The 26581-nt window shown below is 41.7% G+C and overlaps 1 protein-coding gene across 1 annotated transcript in view; it reads left to right on the top strand.

Moving 5' to 3' along the window:
• MDN1 (midasin AAA ATPase 1) overlaps nt 1–26581 on the top strand; it is a 171553-nt gene that overhangs the window by 65148 nt on the left and 79824 nt on the right. Inside the window, exons 30-44 of the mRNA XM_050949353.1 lie at nt 1655–1793; nt 1902–2032; nt 4396–4540; nt 5686–5815; nt 8169–8384; nt 11378–11575; nt 18163–18371; nt 19195–19317; nt 20142–20339; nt 20452–20559; nt 22540–22728; nt 24215–24304; nt 24421–24681; nt 24807–25077; nt 26208–26367. Of these exons, the coding sequence (XP_050805310.1) occupies nt 1655–1793; nt 1902–2032; nt 4396–4540; nt 5686–5815; nt 8169–8384; nt 11378–11575; nt 18163–18371; nt 19195–19317; nt 20142–20339; nt 20452–20559; nt 22540–22728; nt 24215–24304; nt 24421–24681; nt 24807–25077; nt 26208–26367 (2568 nt within the window). The remainder of the gene's footprint in view (nt 1–1654; nt 1794–1901; nt 2033–4395; nt 4541–5685; nt 5816–8168; nt 8385–11377; nt 11576–18162; nt 18372–19194; nt 19318–20141; nt 20340–20451; nt 20560–22539; nt 22729–24214; nt 24305–24420; nt 24682–24806; nt 25078–26207; nt 26368–26581) is intronic.

Consider the following 26581-nt stretch of genomic DNA (forward strand, 5'->3'; position numbering starts at 1 on the left):
AATGGGACTGTCCCTGTAAAAACAGGACATCTGGTCACCCTAATCATCACCTCCTTCCTAGGAGTCCTTTCTGGGACAACTGGATGTGGGATGGAAGGATGGATTGACAAAGCATTGTATAGCCGTAGTCCTGATCCAAAGACATAGGCTATATCTACACTTGAAGAGTTTTTTGTGCTGTCAGTTTCAACGGTGATAGTGAACCAGTGAAAGAAAAGCACTGGTTTGTGTCCTTACTTCCACAGGCATCAGAGAGTGTTTACATTTGCAGCACTTCCAGCACCATGAGAGCAGCGCACAGAGGGCAGCTATCCACGGTGCAATTCTCTCCATTTGATGATAGGTCATGTTGGAAGGGCGGGAAGGAATCACGAGGCATCCTGGGTCCCTGCATAGCCTCCTCTCCCCAACACTGATCAGCTCCAGTAGCTCAGCATTGCTCCAAGCAGGGGATCGTTTGCTCCGTGGAGCAGCCATTGTCACCTGCCCAGATGATAAGTGAGCACTTGCCAAGAAAACAGGAAGGGGAGTTTCAAAGTTCCCAGGGCTTTACAGGGGCAGGGGTGGATGTCTGTTTACCTGGCGTCAGAGCAGCAGAGCTGCTGGCTAGAGTGGTCACCTAAGCACTGTGGGGTATCCTGTGGAGTCTAAAAGCTCTGTAAACAGTAAGAACGTGTCTTCACTTGCACATCAGCGCAAAAGCATCACTGGTAAGAGCTGTAAGCCTCTTGTGGAGGTGGTTTTCTTTTTGCAGTGAAACTTCTGAATATCACTGCAAAAAGTCATTGGCAAGTGTAGATTTTCCCATGGGTTTTGTGGAAAAAAGGGACTTTTTCCGCTTTAAATGGCAAGTGTAGACATGTCCTTAGTTGCACCAGTTTAACTGTGATGTTAAACCAGTGAAACATCTGTGTGGATAGGTGCAAACTACACTGATATAAGCTTGCTCTAAACTCAGATAGGTGTATCAATGCACAGATGTTGCACCAGTTTAGCAAAAGGTGTGATGTTAACTAAATTAGTTAAACCCATGCAGTTTTGTGCGGGCAAGCTTTTAGGGGCTTATCTCTGGAACATTCAGATCTCTAGAGCTGTGAATCAAGACATGCAACTTTTTACTAATGATTTTGCGACTTGTAAGCATATCTCATGACTCCTATAGTATTGATCTTCAGAAGGCAATACGTTTGGAGAATTTAATTTACTGATAAGTATTTTTTTTAATAGTGAATGAGAAGCTAACATTTTTCTCCTTGGCGCTTCTGATATTTTATGGTACCTTAATCTTTGATGCATTATGCATCATTCAGAGGGAGGTTTGAGGATGTGAAATTTGTTATCTTTCTAAAGTCCAAGTGAAATCTGAGGTGGTAAGTCCCTCATCCATGTTTTAATGAATAATGGTGGCAATTCAGCAATGGTTTGCATGCCAGAAGTGGGTGCAATTCATTTAACTTTTGTAAGGTGGGTCAGCATTCAGAGAAGGGAATACATGGGAGTAAGAGGAACAGCATGTTGGGGCCATTGCCCTGCAGGGTTTTGAGGAAATCCAACTGGAACTGCTTTGTTGCTGAAGTGGACCATTAAGTGGTTGTGGACCCCTTCTGGTTTTGTTCTAAGTTTACTTCCTTGGTTTTCTTTGTTCATGTTATAGGTGTGGCAAAACTACTATTTGTCAGATATTTGCAGCCTTGGCAAATCAGAAATTGCATTCTGTGAACTGCCACTTGCATATGGAGACATCAGACTTCCTGGGAGGATTACGGCCAGTCAGACAGAGATCAAAGGACAAGGTATGTCTCATGACAATGGGTGACTGATATCACTGAGCTTTAGTGTGGTGAAGAGAGCAGAGAGTGACACATCCCTGATGAGTCTTCTTTTTCTTCCCCATTACCTAGGAGGAATTTGACAGTTCTAGGCTGTTTGAATGGCACGATGGACCCCTTGTTTTAGCAATGAAGGAGGGCGCCTTTTTTCTCCTGGATGAGATTTCATTAGCTGATGATTCTGTTTTGGAAAGACTTAATAGGTATGCATTCTAAAAGTGTGTAATGTTAAGCAGCCATCCACAAGGCTACACTTATCGCAAAAATGAGTTAGATAATCTAGTTTCTAATTGTTAATCTTAGCCAGTATCCCTTTTTCTTAGTTGCTCAATTCTTGTTCAAACAAAAAAGATCCAAAGTAACTCAGTGACGCATTCACTGTTAAGCTGCTGTACCAGATCACTTAGTTTGTGAATTGATGTGTCTCCAGCAGAAAGATGCTGACTACATCCGTATTAGTCCTGTATTTTTAGACAATTGCTTGCTATTGGAGAGGCTGCTGGCGAAGGAGAAGGGATGGTAAGGTAGGCCCATGAAAAGTACAGGATGAAACTATACTCCCATCTAAATCACTATTGAGGTGCTAAACTTATTAGAAGAACTTAGAAGTATCCTGATCCCAAAGCAAAGGAGTGCAGATTTGTTCAAGATTATTGACAATGTTTTGTGTCCTTGGGTTGTTTATATCCTTAGCTGTGTGCCAAGTGTTACAATGAGGTTTGTTCTATGTCAGTGGTTCTCAACCAGGAGTCCGGAGGCTGCGAGCAGGTTTCAGGACATCCGCCACAATAAATCAGAGAGCAGGGCTGGCGTTAGAGTCACGGGGGCCCAGGGAAGAAAGCCGAACCCCGAACCCCACTGCCTGGGACTGAAGCTGAAGCCTGAACTCTGCTGCATGGAGATGAATCCAACTTAGCTTTGCGGAGCCCCTGTGGCGTGGGGCTGCTTACTGTCACCTGACGCTGGCCCTGGCTTTTAATTTACTAATTTTTTATGCAGGAAAAAACTTTTTTTTATAGCATAGATGAGCCACGGAGTTTTTATAGCATGTTTGAGGGGAATGGACTTAGAAAGAAAAAGGTTGAGAACCCCGTTCCTTGGCACTGCTCTACACTGATGACCACCTTCATGCGCTTAACCTCTGCTCAAAATGTTATAGTCACCTTTCTTTGCTTATACTGACAGGACAAGAGAGTAACAGCTGGTTAATTTCCCCAGATAAAGCAGTTAAAACACAATTCTTCTTAAAGAATAACATGTAGTGACAGTTAACACTATAGAGCGAAAACTAAATAAATTTACACAATTAAGATGGAATCTACAATGAGACCTAGAGCAAGCCCTATAATCTTTCCTTATATAGAAAGATAGATGAAAGCCATATTTCCTACCAGTTCCTGTAAAAAAACATTTCTCAGTCTGTCATTACGTTCGTGGGAAGTAACATGCCTTGTCCGAGAATAGGAAAGGTGCCTAGTAGCAAATTCGTGTCTTTCGATACCTTCCCAATTTTTTTTATATAAAGGTGTTACAACTGACACTGTATACTACTGTTAGATTACAGCACCCCTCATTTTAAAGTCTGCCTTTCTTTTCTGTTACCAAATATATTGAGATGACCAGCAATTACTTTCATTGTTTCTCTATTTCAAGTAGGTTTTTCATAGCTCATGTGCACCTTTGCAAACTAATCTTTTTCAGTTAATTTTATTGTTTTATTAGTGATTCTAGGCAACATCTTCCTGAACACTTCTGCTAACATGCTCAGTAATGGGTCACACTTTTAGCTCAGTCACACAGTTCACTAGTGAGAGTATATTATGGGGCAGGGCTATGCAACTAAAAATATTAAATAGATATTTTAAGTTGCACTGATAATGAATTTGTTGTAACTTGTAGTTTTGTATTCCATAAACTTAAAAACTAATTCAGTGTGCTCTTCATTAGGCTTCAGCTGTTACTTTAGTTACTTTTGGCATTGTATTTATAACAGAGAGCTTTTGTAAAATTCATGCTACACTGTAAATCTTTTGACCAGCCACTTTGCACAGACTTTCAGGTCAAGGTGAAGATGAGCTTTCCACACTTGCGTATTCAGAAATACTGTCAGTTGGGAAGGATAAGCAACATTTATCATTTACTTTTGCTGGAGCCCATTATACTGAGCTTTGTGACTTAGGCTATGTCTACACTGGCAATTGAACCACCCCCTTACCCCTCCCCCCCCAAAAAAAAAAGAAAAAGAAAAAAGTTTTGCTGCGACAAGCACCAGGTTGAACAACACATTGTCAGCAGGAGACACTGCTCATTGGGGGTGGAAGTTTTTTGTCTGCAGGAGAGGCTACAAACAGTGGCTATGTTGCCCGACTTTTAGCGGCATGGCTGTAGCGACACAGCCATGTTGCTAAAAGCTGTGTAGTGTAGACATAGCCTTAGAAATCAAACTAAGCAAAGCTACCTCACGTTTATATTTTTAAAAAAAGACTGGTGACTTTCTAAAGTGCAAGCTATGGGATTTAAATAAAACAATTTTTTTAACACAATTTTTTTAAAACCTGTTTTTTAGTGTTCTTGAAGTTGAGAAGACACTGGTGCTTGCTGAAAAAGGTAGTCAAGAAGATGAGGATAATGAAGTAGAACTTCTGGTTGCTGGAAAAAAATTTCGCATCCTAGCAACCATGAACCCAGGAGGTGACTTTGGAAAAAAAGAGGTAAATTCTGAGAGGTCACTGGAATTATGACCAGAATGTGCAGCATGCACATGGTAGAGATCCCAGCATGCAGTGTTGCATATTGGAGTCTGTCTCCTGGCTCTAAAGGAGGACTAAGGTGTGTCTTTCTTCCACCACCCGTGTACTGTTATTTTGACAATGTAAACGAGCACTCAACAAAGTATCAACAAAGAAAAATCTGGACACTAAATCATATAAATAGACTTAATATGGAGAACACTTTAAGTAAATGAAGTGTAACTCGCAAAGGAAACTACGTACAAATCCAGTTCTTGCAGTGGAGTCTTTATGGTGGTGTGGGGATGCAATGACAGATTGTGCTCCTGGCGCAGACAAAAACTGACAACTAGAAGTTGTCACGTAGGGTCTCCAAAAAATGGACAAATCCCAGTAGGGCAAGTCTTCCCACAAAATAAGACTACAGTTCTCAGGTAACCCCTTATGTTGTTTTAAAAGTATCTTCATAACCACCTAAGGAATGACAGACGTTTGAACTCAAAGCTTCATCTCTTCTACTCCTAGAAAGGGGGCTGTCCATTTAAAAAAAAAAAAAAATCAGTCATTTTTAGCATGCTAACAAATCTACCAGAAAGCCCCGGGTTCAGTAATCAAAGGGAAATTGCCTCTTTATTGCATATGCACTGGTTGATGATTGCTCTTTATAATTCATCGCAAAGGAGCAATTATGGAAAGGCATTCCAATTCAGCCCTTTACCTATATGGTGGTCTTTCTTTCAAAGGCCAGGAGGACAGATGAGATTATACAGCCCTTGTTTGATAGACTGTATCTCTGAAGTTCCATCTCACTCTGATTCTTGCAAGCTATCTCATTTTCTCCCCTGTTCTCTTTCAGTATTTCAAATGAACAGTTGGTGTGTTCTCTTGGTTTTGCACTAAAAGAGCCACATTTTCTCCTGTTAATGATAGCTATAAACACCCTGTCATTATTAGAAGGAATACTACATTATTTTGAAAAGGAGTCCGTTTATTTACTGTCTTAATAATTCACATGTACTAGAACTACTAGCCTATGAAAGTTTAAATGCAAGCTTAAATAATGCGGGTCTGTGGTAGTTGTGATATATGCTGGTAGGGGCTATATTGTTATATTTTATTGCCTGCAGCTTTCTCCTGCACTGCGCAACAGATTTACAGAGATATGGTGTCCACAGAGTAACAGTCGTGACGATTTAATACAGATCGTAAAGCACAACCTTCATCCAGGACTGTCTCTGGGCAGGATAAACTACCAAGGTAAGTATAATTTAGTTTTTTATTGAATTTAAACTCTACATGGGAGAGAGAACTGAATTTGAAGATAGAGATGGTTTTAGCAGGGATTCACACTAATGTTTCGTCCATCCATAAATACAACTATATCTGCAAACAGACTCTGATGCACTGGCCTCTGTTTCTCCCTTCCTAGCATCCCATTGCCATATGACTGACCAAAAGTTGATAGCAAAGCAATGCAAAGGTCCTCTCCCCACCAGCTGAACTCTGCCCTCCTCTTCAATATCTTATCCTATTTCCCAGGTATTGGCAAGGAACAAAAGACCAGGACCAGAACTCTCATTTCCTTTGCTACCGACAGCTTGGTTATTGGTTTGATTTACTGAGCTCTCTCTCGTGTTCCCTTATATTTTGTCTTTGACAGTACAGACTCTGGGTTCCTCCTCCTCTGTTGGTCTGGCAGATAGGAGGATTATCAGTTGCCATCCATAATTTTCCCACTGAAGTGCTCCTTCCTCTGCTGCAGTTAGATACCTGCTTTACTCAAAGCAGCATGCAGAAAGGTGACTTCCATGGGCATATCTGGTATCATTTGTGGTTTTACCAGAGAAGGCTAAAGAAAAGGATTTTGAGGGCGGCGGGGAGCAATGATCACATCATCTGTGCCTCCGTCAGTAGTGATGTGCAGTGGGGAGCCATAAGAGTCCTTCTGCTCTTGTTGAGAGAGAAACCTTTGCGACTGGCTCAGAGGCTGGATCTATTTCTGGAAATCAGATGAAACTAGCCCCTCAGCTTCTGTTAAGGGTGAGAGAAGTCCCCATGTTGGGAGTCGAGGCTCTACCAGAGGCATCAATGGAAGCAGTTTTCTGGAGCTTTGAAAGGCCTGTAAAATAGGGCGAGGAGCTCCCTTGTGGGGAACAGCAACCTTTTCCATGATAGCCTCTGAAGAGGTTTCTTTGAGATTTCCACAAGCTAAAGGGCTTTCATTGTCAAACACCATCCCACTCCTTTTGCTAGCCTGTGGATTACGTGAGTGGCTCAATGACTTATTTCTGCCTGCTAAACCTTTCCAGGAGCCTTTAGCCTTCACTCCTAGGGGGTACTCTCAGGATTCTTCCATGATTCCAAATTCTCTGCTAAGCTGCTGGTGCTTGCCCTTCCCTTGCTCTAGTAGATCACAGTTCAGAAGAGGGAGAGGTGTCGTTAGAGCTGAGCCCCAGGCTCCATTACAAGGAGCTCAAGCAGCTTGATAACTCTTGCTGTGGCACATTTTTTCCAGAATTCCTTCCCAGTCCCATCTCTCTCTGCAACAGATCCTGTAGACAGCCTGCACCTCTCTGGACATCAGTCAGTGTTTTTGCCATATCTTTCTGGGCTGGGGTTGGGGGTTCGGGATTTGCTCATTTGTCAGGAATTTCCCTCTGAAGCATTAGACTAATTTCATTTTAGGAATACCTGGAAGTGAACCCAAACCTTCCTCCTCAGTCCCTAAGCAGAGGCACAGAGATTTGGTACTATCAACCTTTTTCCTCCATGCTTTCCTTGTGGGGGAGGATCTTTTTCTCTTTATCCCAGTGGATGATAACTCCTGAATCTTCTTCCTTCATCTTCCAAGTTGCTTTTTTTCTTTCTTTGCTTTTTCCAAGATCAGAGAGGCCTTTTTTTTCTGAAAATTATCTGGGGGTTGGGAACAAGTTTTGAAGGTTACTCTATATTCTTTGTAGCCCCAAGAAAGAAGGAATCAGAGTTATTTTGGGTCCTGTAGTGCGTTGAACCATTTCCTAGCCTCAGATTCAAAGTGGAATCTTCCACATCTACCTTGTTTCAATGGATGAGGACATTTTCAAGCAAGCTTTTAAGCTACTGTAAACTGTTGCTTCTGCTGGAATGCTTATAGCAAATGCGCTTTTTTTTTTAAAATAAATTAGTACCCAATAACCAGTTCATCTTTTGCTCACAATTCTATATCTGTGAACCATTCTCAAAGGAGTTTCTGTGTTTTACTAAAGAAACTTTGATTTCAGGAATTAAATCTTGTTAGTTCCTGATATCAGTATGACTTTTTTTTTTTTTGCCCTGTGCTGTATATAAAATGCATGTGATTAATTTTGTGGATGTATTAGTTTTTAAAGTTTGTTGTAGAGGATTATAAATCTGTTCTTTGCTCTTCTGCTCTCCCCCTTTCATTGAGCACTTTTTGAAGATTGAAAGCATCATACCTGAATGCAAATATTTGTTTTAAAAACAAATCTGAAGAACTTGATTTCTTTTCTGTATTTCAGGGTTCTAGTTGTACAGCTTTGTACTAGAAGTGGCCTATATAATTCAGTTTATAATTGCAACATCTTTTATTTATTTATTTATTGTATTTTAGGGATAGACATAGCTGAGCTGATAATGGACTTTATTGAATGGCTAATCAACCAAGAATTTGGGCGTCACTGTATTCTCAGTGTCCGAGATGTCTTATCCTGGGTTAACTTTATGAATGTCATGGTAGAAGAAGAGGAGTACAGCCTATTTTACGTTCCTCCTGTGACGTCTTTTGTCCATGCTGCATGCCTGGTGTACATTGATGGAATAGGTTCAGGTAGGTCATCAGTGCTTATCAGAGAAGAGGTGAATATATTTAACTCTTAACATTTTTTTTCTTATTTTGCTCATATTTTTAGACTCTCAGACTTCAATCTCAGAAGGGACCATTATGATCATCTAGTCTGACCTCCTGCACAATGCAGGCCACAGAACCTCACCCACCCAGTCCTGTATCAAACCCCTAACCTATGCCTGAGCTATTGAAGTCCTCAAATCGTGGTTTAAAGACCTCAAGGTGCAGAGAATCCTCCAGCAAGTGACCCATGTCCCATGCTGCAGAGGAAGGTGAAAAACCTCCAGGGCCTCTGCCAGTCTGCCCTGGAGGAAAATTCACCAGTCAGACACCAGGAAAGAATTCTCTGTAGTAACTCAGATCCCACCTCATCTAACATCCCATCACAGGCCATTGGGCATATTTACCGCTAATAATCAAAGATAATTAATTGCCAAAATTTAGGCTATCCCATCGTACCATCCCCTCCCCCTATTTGATTGATATCCCAGTGTTTAGTTTGGTTAAAATGAAGGCATCATGCTTTAGGGTAGGGCATAATTCCTGTGACACAAATATTTGCTTCTACTTGACAATACCTTTAACTTCATATGTTTTTCTTGCCATTTTTAACAGCAAGGGCTTCTTGAATGGTTCAGCAAGCTAAAGTGCTACACACTGCACATATACAAAACTACATTAAAATAACAGTAAGGTTGCAAAGTCAAGCACCATCCCCTTATGTATATTTTTGGTGTTATAGTTTTTAATTACATGTTCACATAGTATATTTCCATTGGATCCCTGCAGCCTCATTCAGTGCACAGTATGGACAGGGCTCAATAAAGTAGTAGCTAAATTGATATTATTTTATCCATCTCATTCATTGTGTGGCCTGAGGCCTTATTTACTGCAGACTATTCAAGCCCTGCTCTGAAGACAGAGTTATTAATTTCCTCTTGGGGCTTTTCTCTGGGAGTCCTCATTGTAGTACTTCAGCGTTTCAGAAATATTAACTTACCTTCACAACACTCCTATGAGATGAGTGGGTATTAGCCCCATTTTACAGATGGAGTGCCGAGGCAGAGAGAATATGGACAAAATATCCAAAAATGTTGGGTGCCAAATTTGAGGCCCTTAGGACCTGGTTTTTCAGTGTACAAAGCACAGCTCCCATTAACCCCAGCTGCAGTTGTGGATGCTCAGGTCTTCTGGAAATTAGACCTCAGGGTTTCAAGTCAGAAAATGAGAAACAAACAATGACCACATCTGACAAGTTTAGTTAAGTGATTTGCCTAGCATCACACAGGAGCTCCTTTGGCAGAGGCAGGGATAGATTTCAACTGCTTTAATCAAGAGAGCGTCCCTTCTCTTTGCAATCCCCTCCCTGCTTCCCTATGTACTTCCCAACTTCTGCAAAAAATGAGACAGGGGTCCTACAGACAGTAGCTTCCTCCTTCCCTGCACAACCCTGATTCACCCCCAGAGCAGGTGTGTCCCGTGCACTGATTATGTCCAGTGGAAAAGACTGTGTATGATCATGTAAATAAAGACTGTCATAATGCATACACATAAGGGAGCTGAATTAAGGTTGCACAGGCAAACTTAATTCTGGCATTTCCTAACTTTTGAGTGCTTGAGTTTGCAACCTTAATGTTCTTTTGTTGTAGTGTTTTTTGAGTGTAAGTTCCTAGGCTTTTAAAGAAGCAAATTGAAAAAAACAGAAATTCTGTCATGGGCTCATATTGACATCCACATGTATCATCAGCAGAGTTGGAACCTTTAGATTCATGGCAGCGACCTTTGCCACTTGCACTCACAGAAGAACTGATAGCAGTTAAGAGGTGCTCATCCTCTGTTGAACACCTCTAAAAGGGTTGAGACTCTCATTTTCCAGTGGGTTTCCACAGATATTTGCTGACCGCAGAGGAGTTGTAAGAGTCAGCAATCATGAGTTCTGTTCCAGGCTCTCGAGGGAAGTGTACTCTAATGGGTACAGACTCTTCTGCCTATATCCACCCTCCACCAAGCTTGATCCCTTTTTGCCCTGCTCCCTCCAACCTGTCTGGTCCAGTCCTCTCTCTTCCTCACCCATTGCCCCACCCACTCTGTTTCCATTTCTCAGGATTCTCATTCCAGTCCCAGTCTCCTTACCCAGCCTGTCCTAGTCTCCCACAATTCTTTGTCTCAGGTCTCCTTGCCCAGCAAGTCCCAGTTCCCACCCTCCCATCTCCTTATCCAATCTGTGTCTCTTTCCTTCCCTCCACCCCCATGCTCCTGGGCTTCTCATCCAATTTGTATCCCCATCCCAGTTGCTTTGCCTAATCAGTCCCAGTTCTGACAAGGAACTAGGTACACAGGAAAATCTTTCTTCTCCCTCTGCTTCCCCACCTCTGGTTCCTACTCCCAGTCTTCTTGTCCAGTCAGTACCCCCTTCTCCCATCTCCTTGTCCATTGTAGGGTGTTTCCCTCCTCCCCCCAGACTTGAAAACTGACGAACATAAGCATGTGAATTTTTCCAATAAATCTGCCTTAAGCAGACATCTGGCATAGAAAATTTCAGTCCAAACTGTTGAAGTTTTGCATAGGTATAAGCAGCTATAAACAGAATCTTATAATGGGAAGTGTCAGGCAACTTTAATAATAGGAAGTGTTACCCAACCCCCACTTAAAATACAGTAGGTTGAGATTAACCTTCACATTTTTGATTTTTAATTGAAGGCAGCAATACAGTTGTGATTGATATTAAGCACCTTGTGCCTTCTGGAAAACCATGCGACTGTATCTGTAGATCTATATTTCATACATGTATATCTCTTTGTTGAATTCACTAACAGTATTTGGTTGAGCTCAGCACAGTGCATTCACTGTAGCTTACTGCACTGCATTTTCTATACTGTTGGCTGGCCGTGTGTTTCTGAATTTTGAAATGAAAACAACTGGCTGTAGTTGGGAATCTTTTTTTATTTTTACTTCCTTTTGTTTTCTTAATATAGGTACAACATCTTGCTCAGCTGATACTGCTTTATCTGCTCGTGAGAAATGTCTGAAATTCTTATGTGAGAAACTTTGCACTATTGTTGAGCTTACAGAATATCAGAAGGATGAACTGAGGATTTATGACAGAACAAAGGAGAGAGAATTTATATGGATGGAAAACTTCATGGGAATCCATCCATTTTTTATACCGAGAGGCAAGTATTGTTTTTTGTGGGGTGGTGGAAATTCATCCCATGTTTTGTTTTTAATGACTTATCAAGGACTAGCGTTAGCCCCAAGATATGTGGGGAACTACACTGTAATTCATAATGTCTTCTAAAAATAAAGACAGCCTCTTTTCTTTTTATAAAAGCGCTGCAGAGTATTTCCAAGCATATCTAATATAATTGTTTCACTCTTTTTAGAAAGCCACAACTGGCTGACCCACTGCAGCAATAGAATTCCAAGGGAGAGTATGTGGGTACCACAGGGCTGAGTATGATATAAGAACCTAGATCTGGGGTCGGCAACCTCTCAGAAGTGGTGTGCTGAGTCATCTTTACTCACTCTAATTTAAGGTTTCGCATGCCAGTAATACATTTTAACGTTTTTTAGAAGGTCTCTCTATAAGTCTATATATTGTATAACTAAACTATTGTCGTATGTAAAGTAAACAAGGTTTTCAAAATGTTTAAGAAGCTTCATTTAAAATTAAATTAAAATGCTGATCTTACGCCGCTGGCCCGCTCAGCCCACTGCCAGCCTGGAGTTCCATTTACCTAGGCTGGCAGTGGGCTAAGCGGGGCCTGCGGCCGGGACCCCGGCTGTCAAGGAGCCGGCAGCCAGAACCCCAGACTGGCAGCAGGCTGAGCAGGACCAGTGGCCAGGACCCCATACTGGCAGTAGGCTGAGTGGCTCAGCCCGCTGCCTATCTGGGGTTCCGTACGCTGGCTCCTGCCAGCCAGGGTCCCGACTACCAGCCCTGCTCAGCCCGCTGACGGTCTGGGGTCCCAGCCCTGCCCACATAGAGTGAGTGCCTACCATCTTTCCGGTTTTAGCCCATTCTCTTCCTCTCTCTCTACACTGAGCTGAGGGTGGGAGTGCAGAAGGGTGAAGGGTCTGGCCAGGAGCTAGAATGAGAGAGGGGGCTCAGAGTTGGGGCAGGAGGTTTGGGTATGGAGCGCTTACCTCCCATTTAGTGTGAGGGGTGCAGATGGGGATGTGCGGGGTGCAAGAGTCAGGGCAAGGGGATGGGGATGTGTGAGGAGGGTGCAGGAGTCAGGGCTGGGGGCGTGTAAGGGGGATGCAAGAGTCAGAGCATGGAGGGTTGGGGGAGCTGAGTATGTGTGGGGGGGTGCCAGAGTCAGGGCTGGGGTTGTGGGGAGGTGCAGGGGTCAGGGCAGGGGGCTGGGTGTGTGAGAGGGGGATGCAGGGGTCAGGGCAGAGGGGCATGGGGGGTTCAGGAGTCAGGGCTGGGGGTGTGGGCTGGAGTCCAGCTCACAACAGGGGGTGGAGGGCATATTGCCCTGATTCCACCCTCATTCCCCAAGGCCCTGTCCCTGCTTCTTTGGAGCAGCGACCACGTTCTGGCTCCGTTTCTCCCCCTCCCTCTCCAGGGCCATGAGGTGTTCAACCGCAGGGAGGGAGAGGAGGAGGGGCAGGGAGGCAGGGGAGGAGAGAGCTTGGCTGTCAGTGGAGGCTGCCCTGCAGCAGCAGCCAGCAGGACCAAGCTTCTGCCTCCTGCCCCTGCAGGAGAGAGCCGTGGGCGGAGATGAGCAGGCTGGGCTGAGCCGGATTTTTAATGGTGCACTGCTGCCTGCCGGGGTCCCGGCTGCTGGCCCCGCCCAGCCCGCTGCTGGCCTGGGTTTGGCAGCGGGCTGAGTGGGGGAGGCGGCCGGGACCCCAGCAGGCAGCTGCGTACCATTAAAAATCAGCTCGCATGCCGACCCCTGACCTAGATATTCTTATTGTGCAATATTTGGACCATTCTGTTCATGGCCTGGCTAGGACAATAAGATCTCTTTTCCTCCTAAACACTGATACAGGGCATTCAAACTTCCCTTCCCCTCCCATTGTTGTCATTGTGCCCATTAGTATACAGGTGACTTGCAGGGACACTACAGTACTGGTGACATTCATGCCTCTCAGTTTGATTGTGGCATAGTTTCTGCAATCCTGTGCTGCAGCTATAATGAAGTCTAAAAGCTTTATTTTTAACTGACGCTGCTTCTCCCTCCATAGCATCTAGAGAATCTAGACCAACAGAACTGGTTTTTTTAGCATTGGACAACCTTGTGTATTGTATTTTACTTTGTTTGGCTACAGGAAGCTGATATTTAAGATTCCATCCACAAAGTAGATGGAAAATGTACTGTATTGGAGATCATTAGTGTCTGCTTATAGAGGAACTAGGTGAGTTATGGCCTGTAGCCTATGAGATACCAAGACCACACAAATTCACCAGGTATCTTGTTGCTGCTGCAAGCTATTCGGTCAGTTGTTGAGTGAAACTGTTTTCTCTAGGCAGCTTCTGTCAGAAAAGCGGTCATCGGGCCCTTGTGTAAGAAACTATTTCTTGACACTGGTAGTCCTACAAATTACCGTTGGGTTTTGAGCCTTTTTTGTAGGTAAACGTGATTGAGAAGGTTTTGAGGAAGTGGCTCTCGTGTTATTTTGAAACTTCTGATTTCCTGGATCCCTAGGGTTTTATTTCAGTGAATGATAGTGTCTGTCTGCATGGGTTTTCTTGGCCATAGATCTCTTTGTGACCGACTAAGTTCTGCTGTCTGTTCAATGACTGTATTAGACCTACTAGATGCTTTTCCTGCTATTTACTGCAGGGTGATACTGAGCTGTCTGTGAATGGTGGAATGAGTGAATGGGGTTATTTAGCATCTCTTTCCTCCTTTCTGAGAAGTCCAACAATAATGGTGTTGGGGAAATTGCATGTCATCCTGCAAAGTTTTCATAAGAGATCAGGTTTCATCTTATTGTCTTCTCTTCTCCCTCTTGTCTCTTCAAACTTACTTAGGGAATAGGGCTGGGTTCCATGTTTAATTCTGCAGGACATGATATGAATTCGAGATTTCATAATCCCATCAGTCCACAGCATTGGGGGATGCCATTAAGATTAGTGGGATCAAGTGAGAAACACAGCCATTATGTAGTAAATTGAACTTCTATTTATTCAGCACATCATTGGCATATTCTATATCACTTACAAATTAAAATCTGCTCCTGTTTAGGCCACAACTACTTCTGTTCTGTTCTTTTTTTTTCTCTACTTTTCATTATCTTCTTTTCTCTTTTTCACTCTCCTTCCCTCTGTGTATCTCCTCTGTTCTCTCTGCATTTTCTTCCTTGAAGCAACTCCTAATTCCCTTTCCCCGTAGGGCTTTACACCCATCCTTTTGCTGTTCCATTTGCTAAAGTAATCAGCAATGGAATAATTAATATTGACATTGAAGTGTGGTCATTGTGCATTAAAGTTGACAACTCTAGTCTGCTTAATAGTGGACAATAAAGTTCATACCCCTGAGTTATTATTTGAGGATATTTTTTTCTGACTTGGCAGATATCATGGCATCAGTTACACTCAGTTCATGTTTGGAAGATTGTCTCTGTTGCCATGAGGACTAGAAACCCTTCTAAAAAAATAAAAGCTAAGATTTTGCACAATCTGAATGCGTCGTGCAGGCCACATACATCATGTGGGTTGTGCATTTTGATGCCTCTGATAAAAACCACATTAATGGATTGGTACTATAGTACCAATTGTGCTGATAGCTAAAATCCAGGTCTTTCATCAAATCCAGGCAGTACAGTCTCTCTGCTTATCCAGTGTCTGCCTGAGAGGCATGAGTCAAAGTGAAATGCCCGAAGTTCAACCCAGAAAAAAGAGAGGTGATGCTGGTGGGTAACGGGAGAACTGATCTGTGGTTGTGAGGAGTTGTTTGCTATGAAGCGCTGTGCCTTCCCTTAATCAAAGGTCTGCAGCGTAGGGATTATTTTGGACCCTTATTTGCTACAATCTCTGATCCAAGTGTCAATATTTTTTTCTGTCTGCACCTGGTTAGGAGGTTGTGACCTGTGTTCCCCCATGCAATCCTTGTCACTTTCTAGATTGGGTGACTCTAATGCACCTCTAAAGACCACCAGAAATATTTGGGTAGTGCAGGACACAGTAGCCTAGCTGTTTAGCTATGCTGAGCATGCTGCTCCTGTGCTCTTTATGCTGCAGGGGCTTATTTATGTCCAGATGAACGGGAGATTGTTGTCTTTTCTGAAGCTCTGTATATGGTTTGGGTTCTGACTATGTAAGAGCTCACTTTCCCTTCATACTTTCATTACTGATGAGGTTAAAGGTGGTGTTTCTGTAACTAGATTTGCAGACCAGGGGAATAAGGAAGGGTGTTTCACTCAGCGCCATTTGACTAGAAGTTGCTGCCAGCTCTTTGGGGAAAGCCTCTATCTGAGGCTTTGAATGACTGGAAAGAGAAGTGGATAGAGGTGTTACCTAGACGTGTGCTCTTTAGTGTGCCATCATGGGGGGTTGCAAATTTGGAGATTATCCTTTTGGTGGAGCCAGTTATTGGCAGGATAATATATTTTGATTGTGATTTTACTGATGTAAAGTCTCTCTTTTAGGCAGCAGGCATGTCAATTTTATTTAAACAAAAATACATGTGTGAGCAAATGGAGAGATCTAATGTAAAGAGAAATGAAAAAGTTCGAAATAGGAAGTTTGTCATGTAATGCACACTCTTTTGGAAGGATGGAATGTTCTCAAATGTTTATAAGTAAGGAGAAATGTGCTGGATAGAAAAGAGTGGTAGGAGTAAGGGTGTTGACTCGCAATTCATTTGGCTAACTTTTATTCTATAACACTGCGCAATTCAGAGCAGTGGTATCCAGTCTTATTATGCAGGAAGGCCACATAAACCTAAACCTAACCCTAAATCTGTGTGGGCTGAACAGATTCTACATATTTGACATGCCTCCGATGAAGTGGGTATTCACCCACGAAAGCTCATGCTTCAATACATCTGTTGGTGTATAAGGTGCCACAGGACTCTTTGCTGCTTTTAGGGATCCAGACTAACACGGCTACCCCTCTGATACATATTTGAATGAGTTTAAAGTCACGTGTATTGATTTATATTTTAAGTTCGGCTTGTTTCATATGTATTTAGATAGGATGTTTCTCAATTGTACAGTATTATCTATTTGCACACTTGTGCAAACTAAAATGATGTAATCATGATGACAAAATACTAATGAATTGGCTGTTAGTAGATTCTGTTTAAGCAGGCTACAGGCCTTACGAAATGCCCTGGTGGGCCTTAGATTGAGCACCCCTGGTTTAAAGCATGTCTCTGTTGTATAACCAGTGCCTAACTTGGAACATTCAAAAACACCGTGACAGGCATTGTTCCCTCTAATTTTTCCCATGCATGTGCAGGATGAATTTTGTTATGTGCACCAATATGGAGGTGATGTGTGGTGGGGGTGGGGCCAGAGGTTCAGTGTGTGGGAGGGTGCTCTGGGCTGGGGCGGAGGAGATCAGGGTGCAGGAGGGGGTACAGGGCTGGGACAGGGGTGAGGCTCCAGCTGAGGGTGAAGGTTCTGGGGTGGGGCTGGGGATGAGAGGCTTGGGGTGCAGGCTGCCCCCGATCACAGTGGGGAAAGCACCTGGGCTGGGGCTGGGAGAGAAGCGCCTCTCCCCGGCCACAGCAGCACCTGGGCTGGGGGAGAGAGTCTCTCCCCAGCCCTGGAGTGCATCTCTCCCTAGCTGCAGGAGCTCTGGGGTTGTGGGAGAGCTGCCTCTCCCAGGCCGTGGCAGCTTTGGGGCTGGGGGAGAGCGTCTCTTCGCACCACTCCCTGGTCTCAGCAGCTCTGGGGCTGGGGGCCATGGGGGAGGCACCTCACCCCACTGCAGCCCTGAGCTCCTGTGTGGCCCTTGATAGGCAGCTGTGCAGCCACGCAGCTTAGAGGGAATTTAGGTGACAGGCTCTTATAAATACATCTAATCACCTAATCTTATACAAACTTATACATGGTTTACTTTCTAGGATAACTGGCACCCAAAAGGGGAGAATACCTCTTTCCTAGGAAACAAATATCAAAATCTTTAAAGAAGGATAGTGACTAACACCTTGCATACGTGAGAAATGATGTTTTACTATTGAAATTACAGTGAGCTCTAAAGGTGGAGGTTTCTGATGGGCAAGAAGACTAATGCTTTCTCCAGGTTGTGTTCTATAACCAGAGTAAAGAAAATGCTTGCATGAGAGGACGCTTTGTCTCACAAAACTGGCAATGTGTGAACAGATTCATAAACTTTCCCATAACACATAGGGCCAAATTTTTAAAAAGCTGCCTCTAATTTTATACTTGCAGCCAGTTACAAGCCAAACAGAGCATTTTATAGACTTGATTTTAAGACCCCAGCCACCAGTTTGGTACATGAACACCTACAGGTTTTAAAATTCCATATTCAAAACGCATTGCAAAGTGCATGTGCAGGTATTTGTGTGTATGCGCAAAATTATGCATGAACAAATGGAGACTGTGCTGAGATCGAACCGAATATCAAACACTAAATATGTCTGCCCTATTTATGAGGATAGATGTTTGATACATAATTTAGTTACTGGTCTATCTTCCATCGCAAGCTGAAGTAGTGTGAAAAAGCAGTAGGCAAGTTAATAGATCGTTAGAAAATGTGATCTAAAATATTCTAAATGTTTTTGTAATTTTTAGTTTGTGGTTTAATTTTTGTTTTGCTTTCTCTTCATCTTAGGCCCTGTTTTTCAGAGGAATAGTGTTTCAGATTATGCTTTAAATGCAGGAACTACAGCAATGAATGCACAAAGGCTGTTAAGAGCCTTACAGCTTAACAAACCCATTCTCTTGGAGGGGTCTCCAGGCGTGGGCAAGACCAGTCTAGTAGCAGCACTGGCAAAGGCTTCAGGAAATTGCCTTGTTCGAATCAACCTGTCTGAGCAAACGGTAAGGTAAAATGTTACCCTGATGATTGATTTTTTTAAAGTATATATAGATACATATGTGAAATATTATTTTGGTTTTTAATTTTATGAAGCCTGAGTGGTTACACGTGTAAACTCAGATGGTGAGCCATAAGTATCTGGCTTCCCTCATCAGTCTTGAGATTAAACTAAGGAGAAGTGAAGTGTCATGAAAGAGCAGATTGCTGCTGTTATTTCCAGAAACTCTGTATTGTGCTGATTACAATGTGGAGATCATAACGTAAACGCATATAGCTTGATTGCTACAAACTTGTTTGAAAGACTTAAGTTGTAGTGTAGCCATAGCCTAAGGCAATATAAATTGTATTGTTCGGGTATGAATTAGCCTGCCCCCCGCCCGGAGCAACATAATTTATGCCAATTTAAAGGCCGGCATGAATAGTGCTATGTTGGCGGGAGAGCTTTTCCTGCTGACATAGTTACTGCCGCTTGTTGGGGGTGAATTAATTAAGTTGATGGGAGATCTCTCTCCCATTGACTTAGAGTGGCTACACAGAGATCTTACAGCAGTGCAGCTGCATCGGTGCAGCTGTGCTGCTCTAAGCTCTCTAGGGTAGTCATAGCCTTTGTTAGAGGCTGACGTTCATGTTCTTGCATTGTTTTGCTTACTGTATTTGGTGACTGAAGTCCCAAAGATGTAGAATATCTTCTTGTAACTCTCATTGATTTTAAATGCATACATAGATCTTAGCTTTTAAAAAATAAGAAAAATCAAAGCAAGCTTGAAATCTGGTAACCTGTTATGTAGTTTGTAAATCTTTGCTTTCTTCCTCTACTTCCCCAAGGATGTGACAGATTTATTTGGGACAGACTTGCCTGTGGAAGGTGGAAAGGGAGGAGAATTTGCCTGGCGTGATGGACCCCTGCTTGCAGCATTAAAGGATGGACACTGGATTGTGTTAGATGAGGTGATTTGCAAGACTGGCACACCAATAAAATGGGAATATTAAGGAAAAGAGAAGTGGTGATTTATGGGTGTTTAGGGTAAAATTTTCACAACCAGCTAAAGTACATGCTTGGAAGTGCGTGAATCATCTTTGAAAATGAGACTTAGGCTCCTAATTCCCCTGACTTTCAGTGAGAGTTAAGCTCCTAAAAGTCTGCAGTCACTTTTAAAAATGGATTTAGGCTCTTAAGTCGCTTAAGCACTCCTGCAAATGTTACCCTTAAACTCTGAATGCAAGTTATTTCTTTAAAAAAATGTTTAGTATGCAGCAATGTATACATTTCTCATGGAGACCTGGACTACAGTTATACTAAGTATGAAGTTTTGAAAAGAAATTGTCTTTTTAGCTATTTTATATTTAACAAAAACACAAAGCACCCTAATTTCCTCTGTTGTGCGAAAAACACAATTTTTAAGCATTTGTGTAACATAAATATCTCAACTGGCTTTATTAACCTGATAAAACATTTAATCTGTGGATTTACGAGTAGCATGAAAATAGTTCAAAAGTAAAAATGAATGCTTGAAAATAGACATTTATAATACAATGATGCTCAGATACCTTGGTGAGGGCATGGTAGAAGAATTTAAATAGAACAGAAAAACCTTATCTTACCACTAGTGCAGTGCCATAATGTGGGATTTGTTAGCTGTGTATAGTCATGTATGACGGTGTTTTGGACAGGCAAGGAAAGTTGAATCACATTTGTGTTTAAATTACAGCTTGCTAAAGTGGAGTGCTACTTTTGAACAGCATTATTTTATCTTATTTCTTTTTTCAAATAGTTGAACCTGGCTTCCCAGTCTGTATTAGAAGGACTAAATGCCTGCTTTGACCACCGTGCGGAGATTTACATCCCAGAATTAGGGATGAGTTTTCATGTGCAACATAAGAAGACGAAGATCTTTGGATGCCAGAATCCCTACAGACAAGGAGGTGGAAGAAAGGGGCTGCCCAAGTCCTTTCTTAATAGATTTACACAGGCAAGTCATGCATTCATTTCAGGCTATGCCTATGATTCATTTTTGTGTCCTTCTTGTGATGAAACCCACATCCACACTGCATAAATTCCTCCATGTGTTCTTGGTCCTGCAGGTATATGTTGATCCACTTTCAGCTGCAGATATGGAGTTCATTGGGAATACCTTGTTTCCTGCCATCGACAAAAATATTATTGCTAAAATGGTTGCTTTCAATAACAAGGTAAAATATGTTTACTATTCGGATTTGTACTGATGAAATCTGTTGTCTGAGGTAGGCAGAATGTGTGAGAGACATTTTAAAAAAAGGTATACAGACTAGTTTTGGGGTGACAATGTTGACAGGTGAATTTGAAAAAAAAATTGTTTTCACTGAATGTGGGCTATTCTAGAAACATTAGGGAAAACCAAAGCTTTGTTTTTACAAAACTGAGTTACGTTCCTGTTTCTGGACTTGACTAAGTTATTTATCATAAGTAATATATGGAGATATACCTATCTCACAGAACTGGAAGAGACCCTGAAAGGTCAATGAGTCCAGCCCCCTGCCTTCACTAGGAGGACCAAGTACTGATTTTGCCCCAGATCCCTAAGTGGCTCCCTCAAGAACTGAACTCACAACCCTGGCCAATGCTCAAACCACTGAGCTCTCACTCCCCCGCAGGCTAGTAAAGGCAGGGGGCTGGACTTGACCTTTCAGTTCTATAAGAGATGTCTGTCTGTCTGTCTGTCTGTCTATCTATCATAGGATGCTGTGAAAGGGGCTGTAATCTAGGAAAAAAGTATTTTGAGCAGTAGAGGCTTTTGTGGGAATACAGAGTATTTTTAGTATATTTGGGGGATGATCAGTTGCAATCAAAAGAGGAGACCATAATGGATAAATTCTTTCTAGCAATAGATACAGAGATAACCAAAATTTAGTATACTTTAACAGGCAATCAATAGCTTCTAATTTATGGTGCCTCTAGACATAGAAGTGCTCTGCTTAGGGCTTAAGGCCTGTGTCCTAAACCTTTTCAAACTTACTTTTTCTAAATCCACAGTACATTTTAAAAGTTTAATTCAAATAAGTCTAATTTCAAAGACTTTTATTGCAGAAAAATCCCCTCTAGTGAGTCATTGTGGTTGGGCTGGTCTACAGACAAAGATCAGATTTTTGGCATGCTTATAGAGTTGCTTCTAAAACAGATAGTTATCCTGGTTTGGCCATATCTGAGGAGACTAGGGGGAAGGAGCACATCTACTCTTCAAGCTATCAGTTCTACTAAACTTGGCATTGTGTTAAAGGCCACTGAAAGAATTTTATCTGAAATGGCTTTTCTTTTGTAACTGTGTGTGTGTGGTGGGAAGATAAAATAGCTGACCTTTAAAACCAAGAAAAGTATGAAGCTATAAAAGAATACGTATTATATGTGGGCTTCGCTGAATTCAATTTTTTTTATAATTTCAACAGACAATATTGATGTTTATTTTAAGCACTTTTTCCATTTTTATCAATTTAAATGTTCCGTTGCACAGAATTACACGTTTTAACCATGTTTATTTTTATCAGTTTTTCACAGTTGAAAGAATTTATTGGGAGGTTGATTGGTTACACAATAATTAGTAAATGTCAATAAATGTTGTGATTCAGAAAGTTAAACCTTTATAACCATTAAAACACAAATTGTCAACATCACATATCAAAATATACAGAGTAAATATCCTTAAATCAAACTCATAAATTCTCAAGCTGCATTTTTCCTTCTTTGCCTAGCTGTAAATTTTGTATTATTGATGGAAATACTTTTTCGTCAGTTTGTGTGTGTACAGTGAAATCAGTGTTTACTGACATTACCGATTCAAATTTTATCCTTCTATGCCTAATTATACGCCTTATCGAATTATTATGTGGTAGAATCTCACTGAAAGGATATTGGCAGATTGCAAAAGAAGTGTGAGTTCATGCAATGACTAAGATTTTAGGGCATTAGGAGATGAGACCACCTTCATTTTGGGTGGTTTGAATCTGGGGACAAGAGACCCCAGATGGCTCCTGACAGCAACAGTGAAGTGAGCAGGGCTCCTAACTCGTATTGGCAATGTTCTCTACGTCAGGGGAGCAGAGCCTAATGGCACAGGTCCACTTGGCTTTTAAAAATATTTTTAAGATGACTGCATATGTGAGTGAAGTAAAAAGATTTTGAACTGCTGCTTTCTCCAGATTGATCAAGAGGTTATGGCTCTAAAGAAGTGGGGACAGAAAGGAGGACCGTGGGAATTTAACCTGCGTGATCTTTTCCGCTGGTGTCAGCTGATACTTGTTGACCAGTCACCAGGATGCTATGATCCAGGCCAACATGTATTTTTGGTCTATGGTGAAAGAATGAGAACCAGAGAAGACAAAGAGAAGGTGAGCTGTACATCCTCGCTCCCTGTCCCTTGATTGTTACAACATGTTCCCAGTAATGCCTATGTAAATACAATGATATTTGACAGTTTTCATATAGAAATTTCTGTTGCACACAAAAGAAAATCTTCAGAAATCCTTCGTGTACCTTTTCCTAATTTCCTTTTGAAATACATTTGTTTCTAAAGCTATTCATGTAAGACAATGGTTCTCAAATGTATCTCACACACCCTCCTTTGTGTCTGTCGTTGTTTATGCCCCTCACTCCAACCATACAAGTGCATATATGGACACCCAGCTCTGAAGGCAGCGCTACTGCCAGCAACAGCACAGAAGTAAGAGTGGCATGGTATGGCATTGCCACCCTTAATTCTCTGCTACTGACAGCAGCAAAATACTTTTACAAGGGCAAAACAATATAAAACATTTCTCAGGTCATCTATTAAATATCAATATTTCAGCAAAAAATACCTTAAATGTTTTTATGAAATGACCTGAACTTCATGAGTGGATGGGGACCGAGGGTTGTGAGCTGGGGAAGAGAATTAGTAATGGTGTGTGGAAGGATCCAGGAATTGAGTATCAATTGGTTGACAGCTGTGGGAGAGAGGGTGAGTAGTGTGATCTGCATTGTTAATGTTGTAAGGTGGTTGTTTTTTCCCCCACTGGCTTTCTGTTTTGTTTCTGCATCCTTCAAGCCCATTATCTGTAATGTGAATGTGTTGTACAGTGTCACCCATATTTACATTTTGTCACCACCTACCACCACCCTTCTGTGCTATATTCTGCCAGCTTCTTTGGCTTTATTGACCCCTATATCTTCTCCCACTCGACAATGCCTTTCTTCATGCCACTCCCCAGGCTTGAAACAGTCTCCCTTGTTTGGTATGCCAAGCAAACTCACTTTCTTACTTTAAGTCTCCCCTAAAACTCATTTATTTTGGTTAGCTTTACACCACTCAGACGCCTCCTGCTCTCATGCATCACCTAATACTCCTTTCATTTTCCTCATTACAGTTTAAACAAAAATAACCGAACAACCTAGACTGAAAATGTATCAAATCATAAGACTAAACTTTTGTGCCAAATGGCTGCTTAGTTATTTTTCCCTTGTGTTTCATTCTTTCCCCTTTCCTTGATCTGCATTGTCTCTTTCTATATGCTATATCAGAAGCTTTACTGACTGGCTTTTTTGCCTGTACTCAGTTAAAGAAAAGAGGTACTGGTAGTATAATATTGTGTTCCATGTTCTGTGATAGGAAGCCATGATTTGCTAAGTCTGAAGGACTTGTGGAATTGTTGTGTGCTGCTAAACAGTTACAGCATTTCATTGTTGGATGAAATGATCCCTTTAGATAATCCGTGAATAAGTTGGTAAAGTGCTTTGGGGTAGCTCACAGTGAAAATTTCTATGGAAATAAAACATAATTCCCACACTGTAGAAATCTAGGCTGATTCATCTTTTTACCCTTTCTTTTGGCTATTTTAGGTCATTTCCATATTCAAGGACATTTTTGGTCAGAATTCTAATCCATATAGGGGATCCAGACAGTTTCTCATCACTCCTTATAATGTTCAGGTAAGAGAAATTAAATTTTTTTTTTAATCACCCTAAACTTGAGCTCCCATTTTCCCTTCCCTTGCCTCCATACCTCCCCATCAACATATTTGCATGTTTTTATTCATTCTTTTTAGATCGGCTATTCAGTTCTCGCTCGTGGCAGCTATATTCCTCCCCCGTGCAGATGTCTGTCTCTTTTACATCATTCCCTGCAGTCCCTTGAGTCCATAATGAAATGTGTGCATATGGGCTGGATGATCATATTGGTGGGTCCTGCAGCTGTTGGGAAGACCAGCCTTATTGAACTTCTGGCCCATCTGACAGGTCATCGATTAAAGGTTATGGCAATGAACAGTGCTATGGATACAACTGAACTCTTAGGTGGATTTGAACAGGTAAATGTTGGGGGTTGTAGGTAGTTTATCCAACTATATATAGTAGTTGTGACATTAGAGTTAAAGCACTGAATAGAATCTATGTACTATGGCTGCCTGGATATCCTAACTGCTTAATGTTGCAGGTTGATGTCATTCGGCCATGGCAATGCCTACTAGAGAAAGTGGAGAGTGCTGTGAGGACACTAATAAGGGACAGTCTCCTTCTGACTGAAATCTGTCCAGATGATGCTGAAGTTGTGTTGCGTGCTTGGAGCAGTTTCATCCTTAACTTTAAACCCAAATCTCTGGGTGAAGGAAGTAGAAATGTCACAACTGAACTGGTGAACAAATTAGAGGGAATACTTGTACTTATCCAGCGACTAAACAGCAAAATAAACTCTTACTCAAAAGCAGGTATGTACAGAGCTTATTTGAAATCAAAGCACTGAAAATTAAATATTCCAGGTACAGACACCTCTGTGGCTAGGTATAGAGCTAATGAAATATTGAGAATGATTCCTGGTTTTTCATTGATTATTTCTGAAGCTACTATGAAACTCTGCATTTGGAACACTCAGTTCATCTTTTTCAATGGTTCTTTATTGGTGGTTTCGTCAAATTTATTGTATTATACAAATGTACTATGGTACTGCGCAGCAGCCAAAATCAGGGTTGTCTTGTACTGGATATTTTACAAATACGTAATGAGGGACCCTCATGCCTCGAAGAGTTTATAATCGAGAACCCCAGAACTTCAGTGAGTTTGATGTGGGTGGACTCCTGTGCCTGTGCAGAGTTCATGGAATGCAAAATATACGCATGTAACAAACAAAAGGAAGGAAAGGGAACTGCTGGATTAAATTGAGAATAGTAGATCATCCCAGTTCAACTTTATAACCAATTACAAGGCCAATTTGAGAGATGTTTGATAACAGCTGTATTTATATCAGCATTTTGATTTTAATAGTAGAATATTGTTGCATATAAGATTATTTTATTGCATATTCCTCTCCACAGATTTTTACCACTGTCTTTTCCAATTCCAGTGGCTCAATTTCCAAAGCTAAAGGAAGTGGCTATGGATATAGTTGGCATTCTTGTCTTGCCCCTCTGAAGAGGGGAACTTGGGTTTGTTTGTTCTTAAAGTTAATGTCTAGAATATAAAGTGAACACATTTTCATCAATTTCAGGAGGGTGATGCATTTCTGATTAAATCCTGTCAACTGCCTTTTTCAGCATTTAGTAAAAATGCACCATTAGTATCTATCAACCCCGACTCCTGTGTTAGATGTAGTAGACTCTAAGTTCCAAATCTTGAAATTGTATCCATCCTAGCAAGACCCTGTGTCCATATAGATCTTGGGCATATGGATCCCGTTGCATAAGGACCTAAATTGCATAGTCCTCTAATGTGGAGGAAATGTGAACTCCAGCAGTGACTCGTTTAGTTTACTCAGTAAACTACTAGCTTGTCACTCCACTGGAAATGAAGGCTGTCTCGGCCAGTAATAGAAGCAATGATTACAAGATGTGTTCTGTTTCAGAGTTTTCGAGACTGATGGAAGAATTTCGACATTTCAGGCTGCAGCTTGTTCAGTCTGTGGATGGTAACAGTCATGGCACTTTTGAATGGGTTGATGGAATGTTGATTCAGGCGTTGCAGTTTGGGGACTGGCTTTTAATGGACAATGTCAACTTCTGCAAGTAAGAGCATCCAGTAATTTAATTTCTTCAATTAATAAGCCTCTGTCTGCCTCCCTTGTTCACTTGGCCCTTCAGTCTTTCATTAACTTTTTCAGCTTTAGAAAATTTTTAACTGATAACTTTTAGTAACCAGATACTGTGTCCTTTTCCAACTGCTTTGATTTATCACTTCAGCTCTTCATTTTTGAATTTATTGTATTTTGATTAACGGTGG

The sequence above is a fragment of the Gopherus flavomarginatus genome, chromosome 4 (genome assembly GCF_025201925.1).
Source record: "Gopherus flavomarginatus isolate rGopFla2 chromosome 4, rGopFla2.mat.asm, whole genome shotgun sequence".
Lineage (NCBI taxonomy): Eukaryota > Metazoa > Chordata > Testudines > Testudinidae > Gopherus > Gopherus flavomarginatus.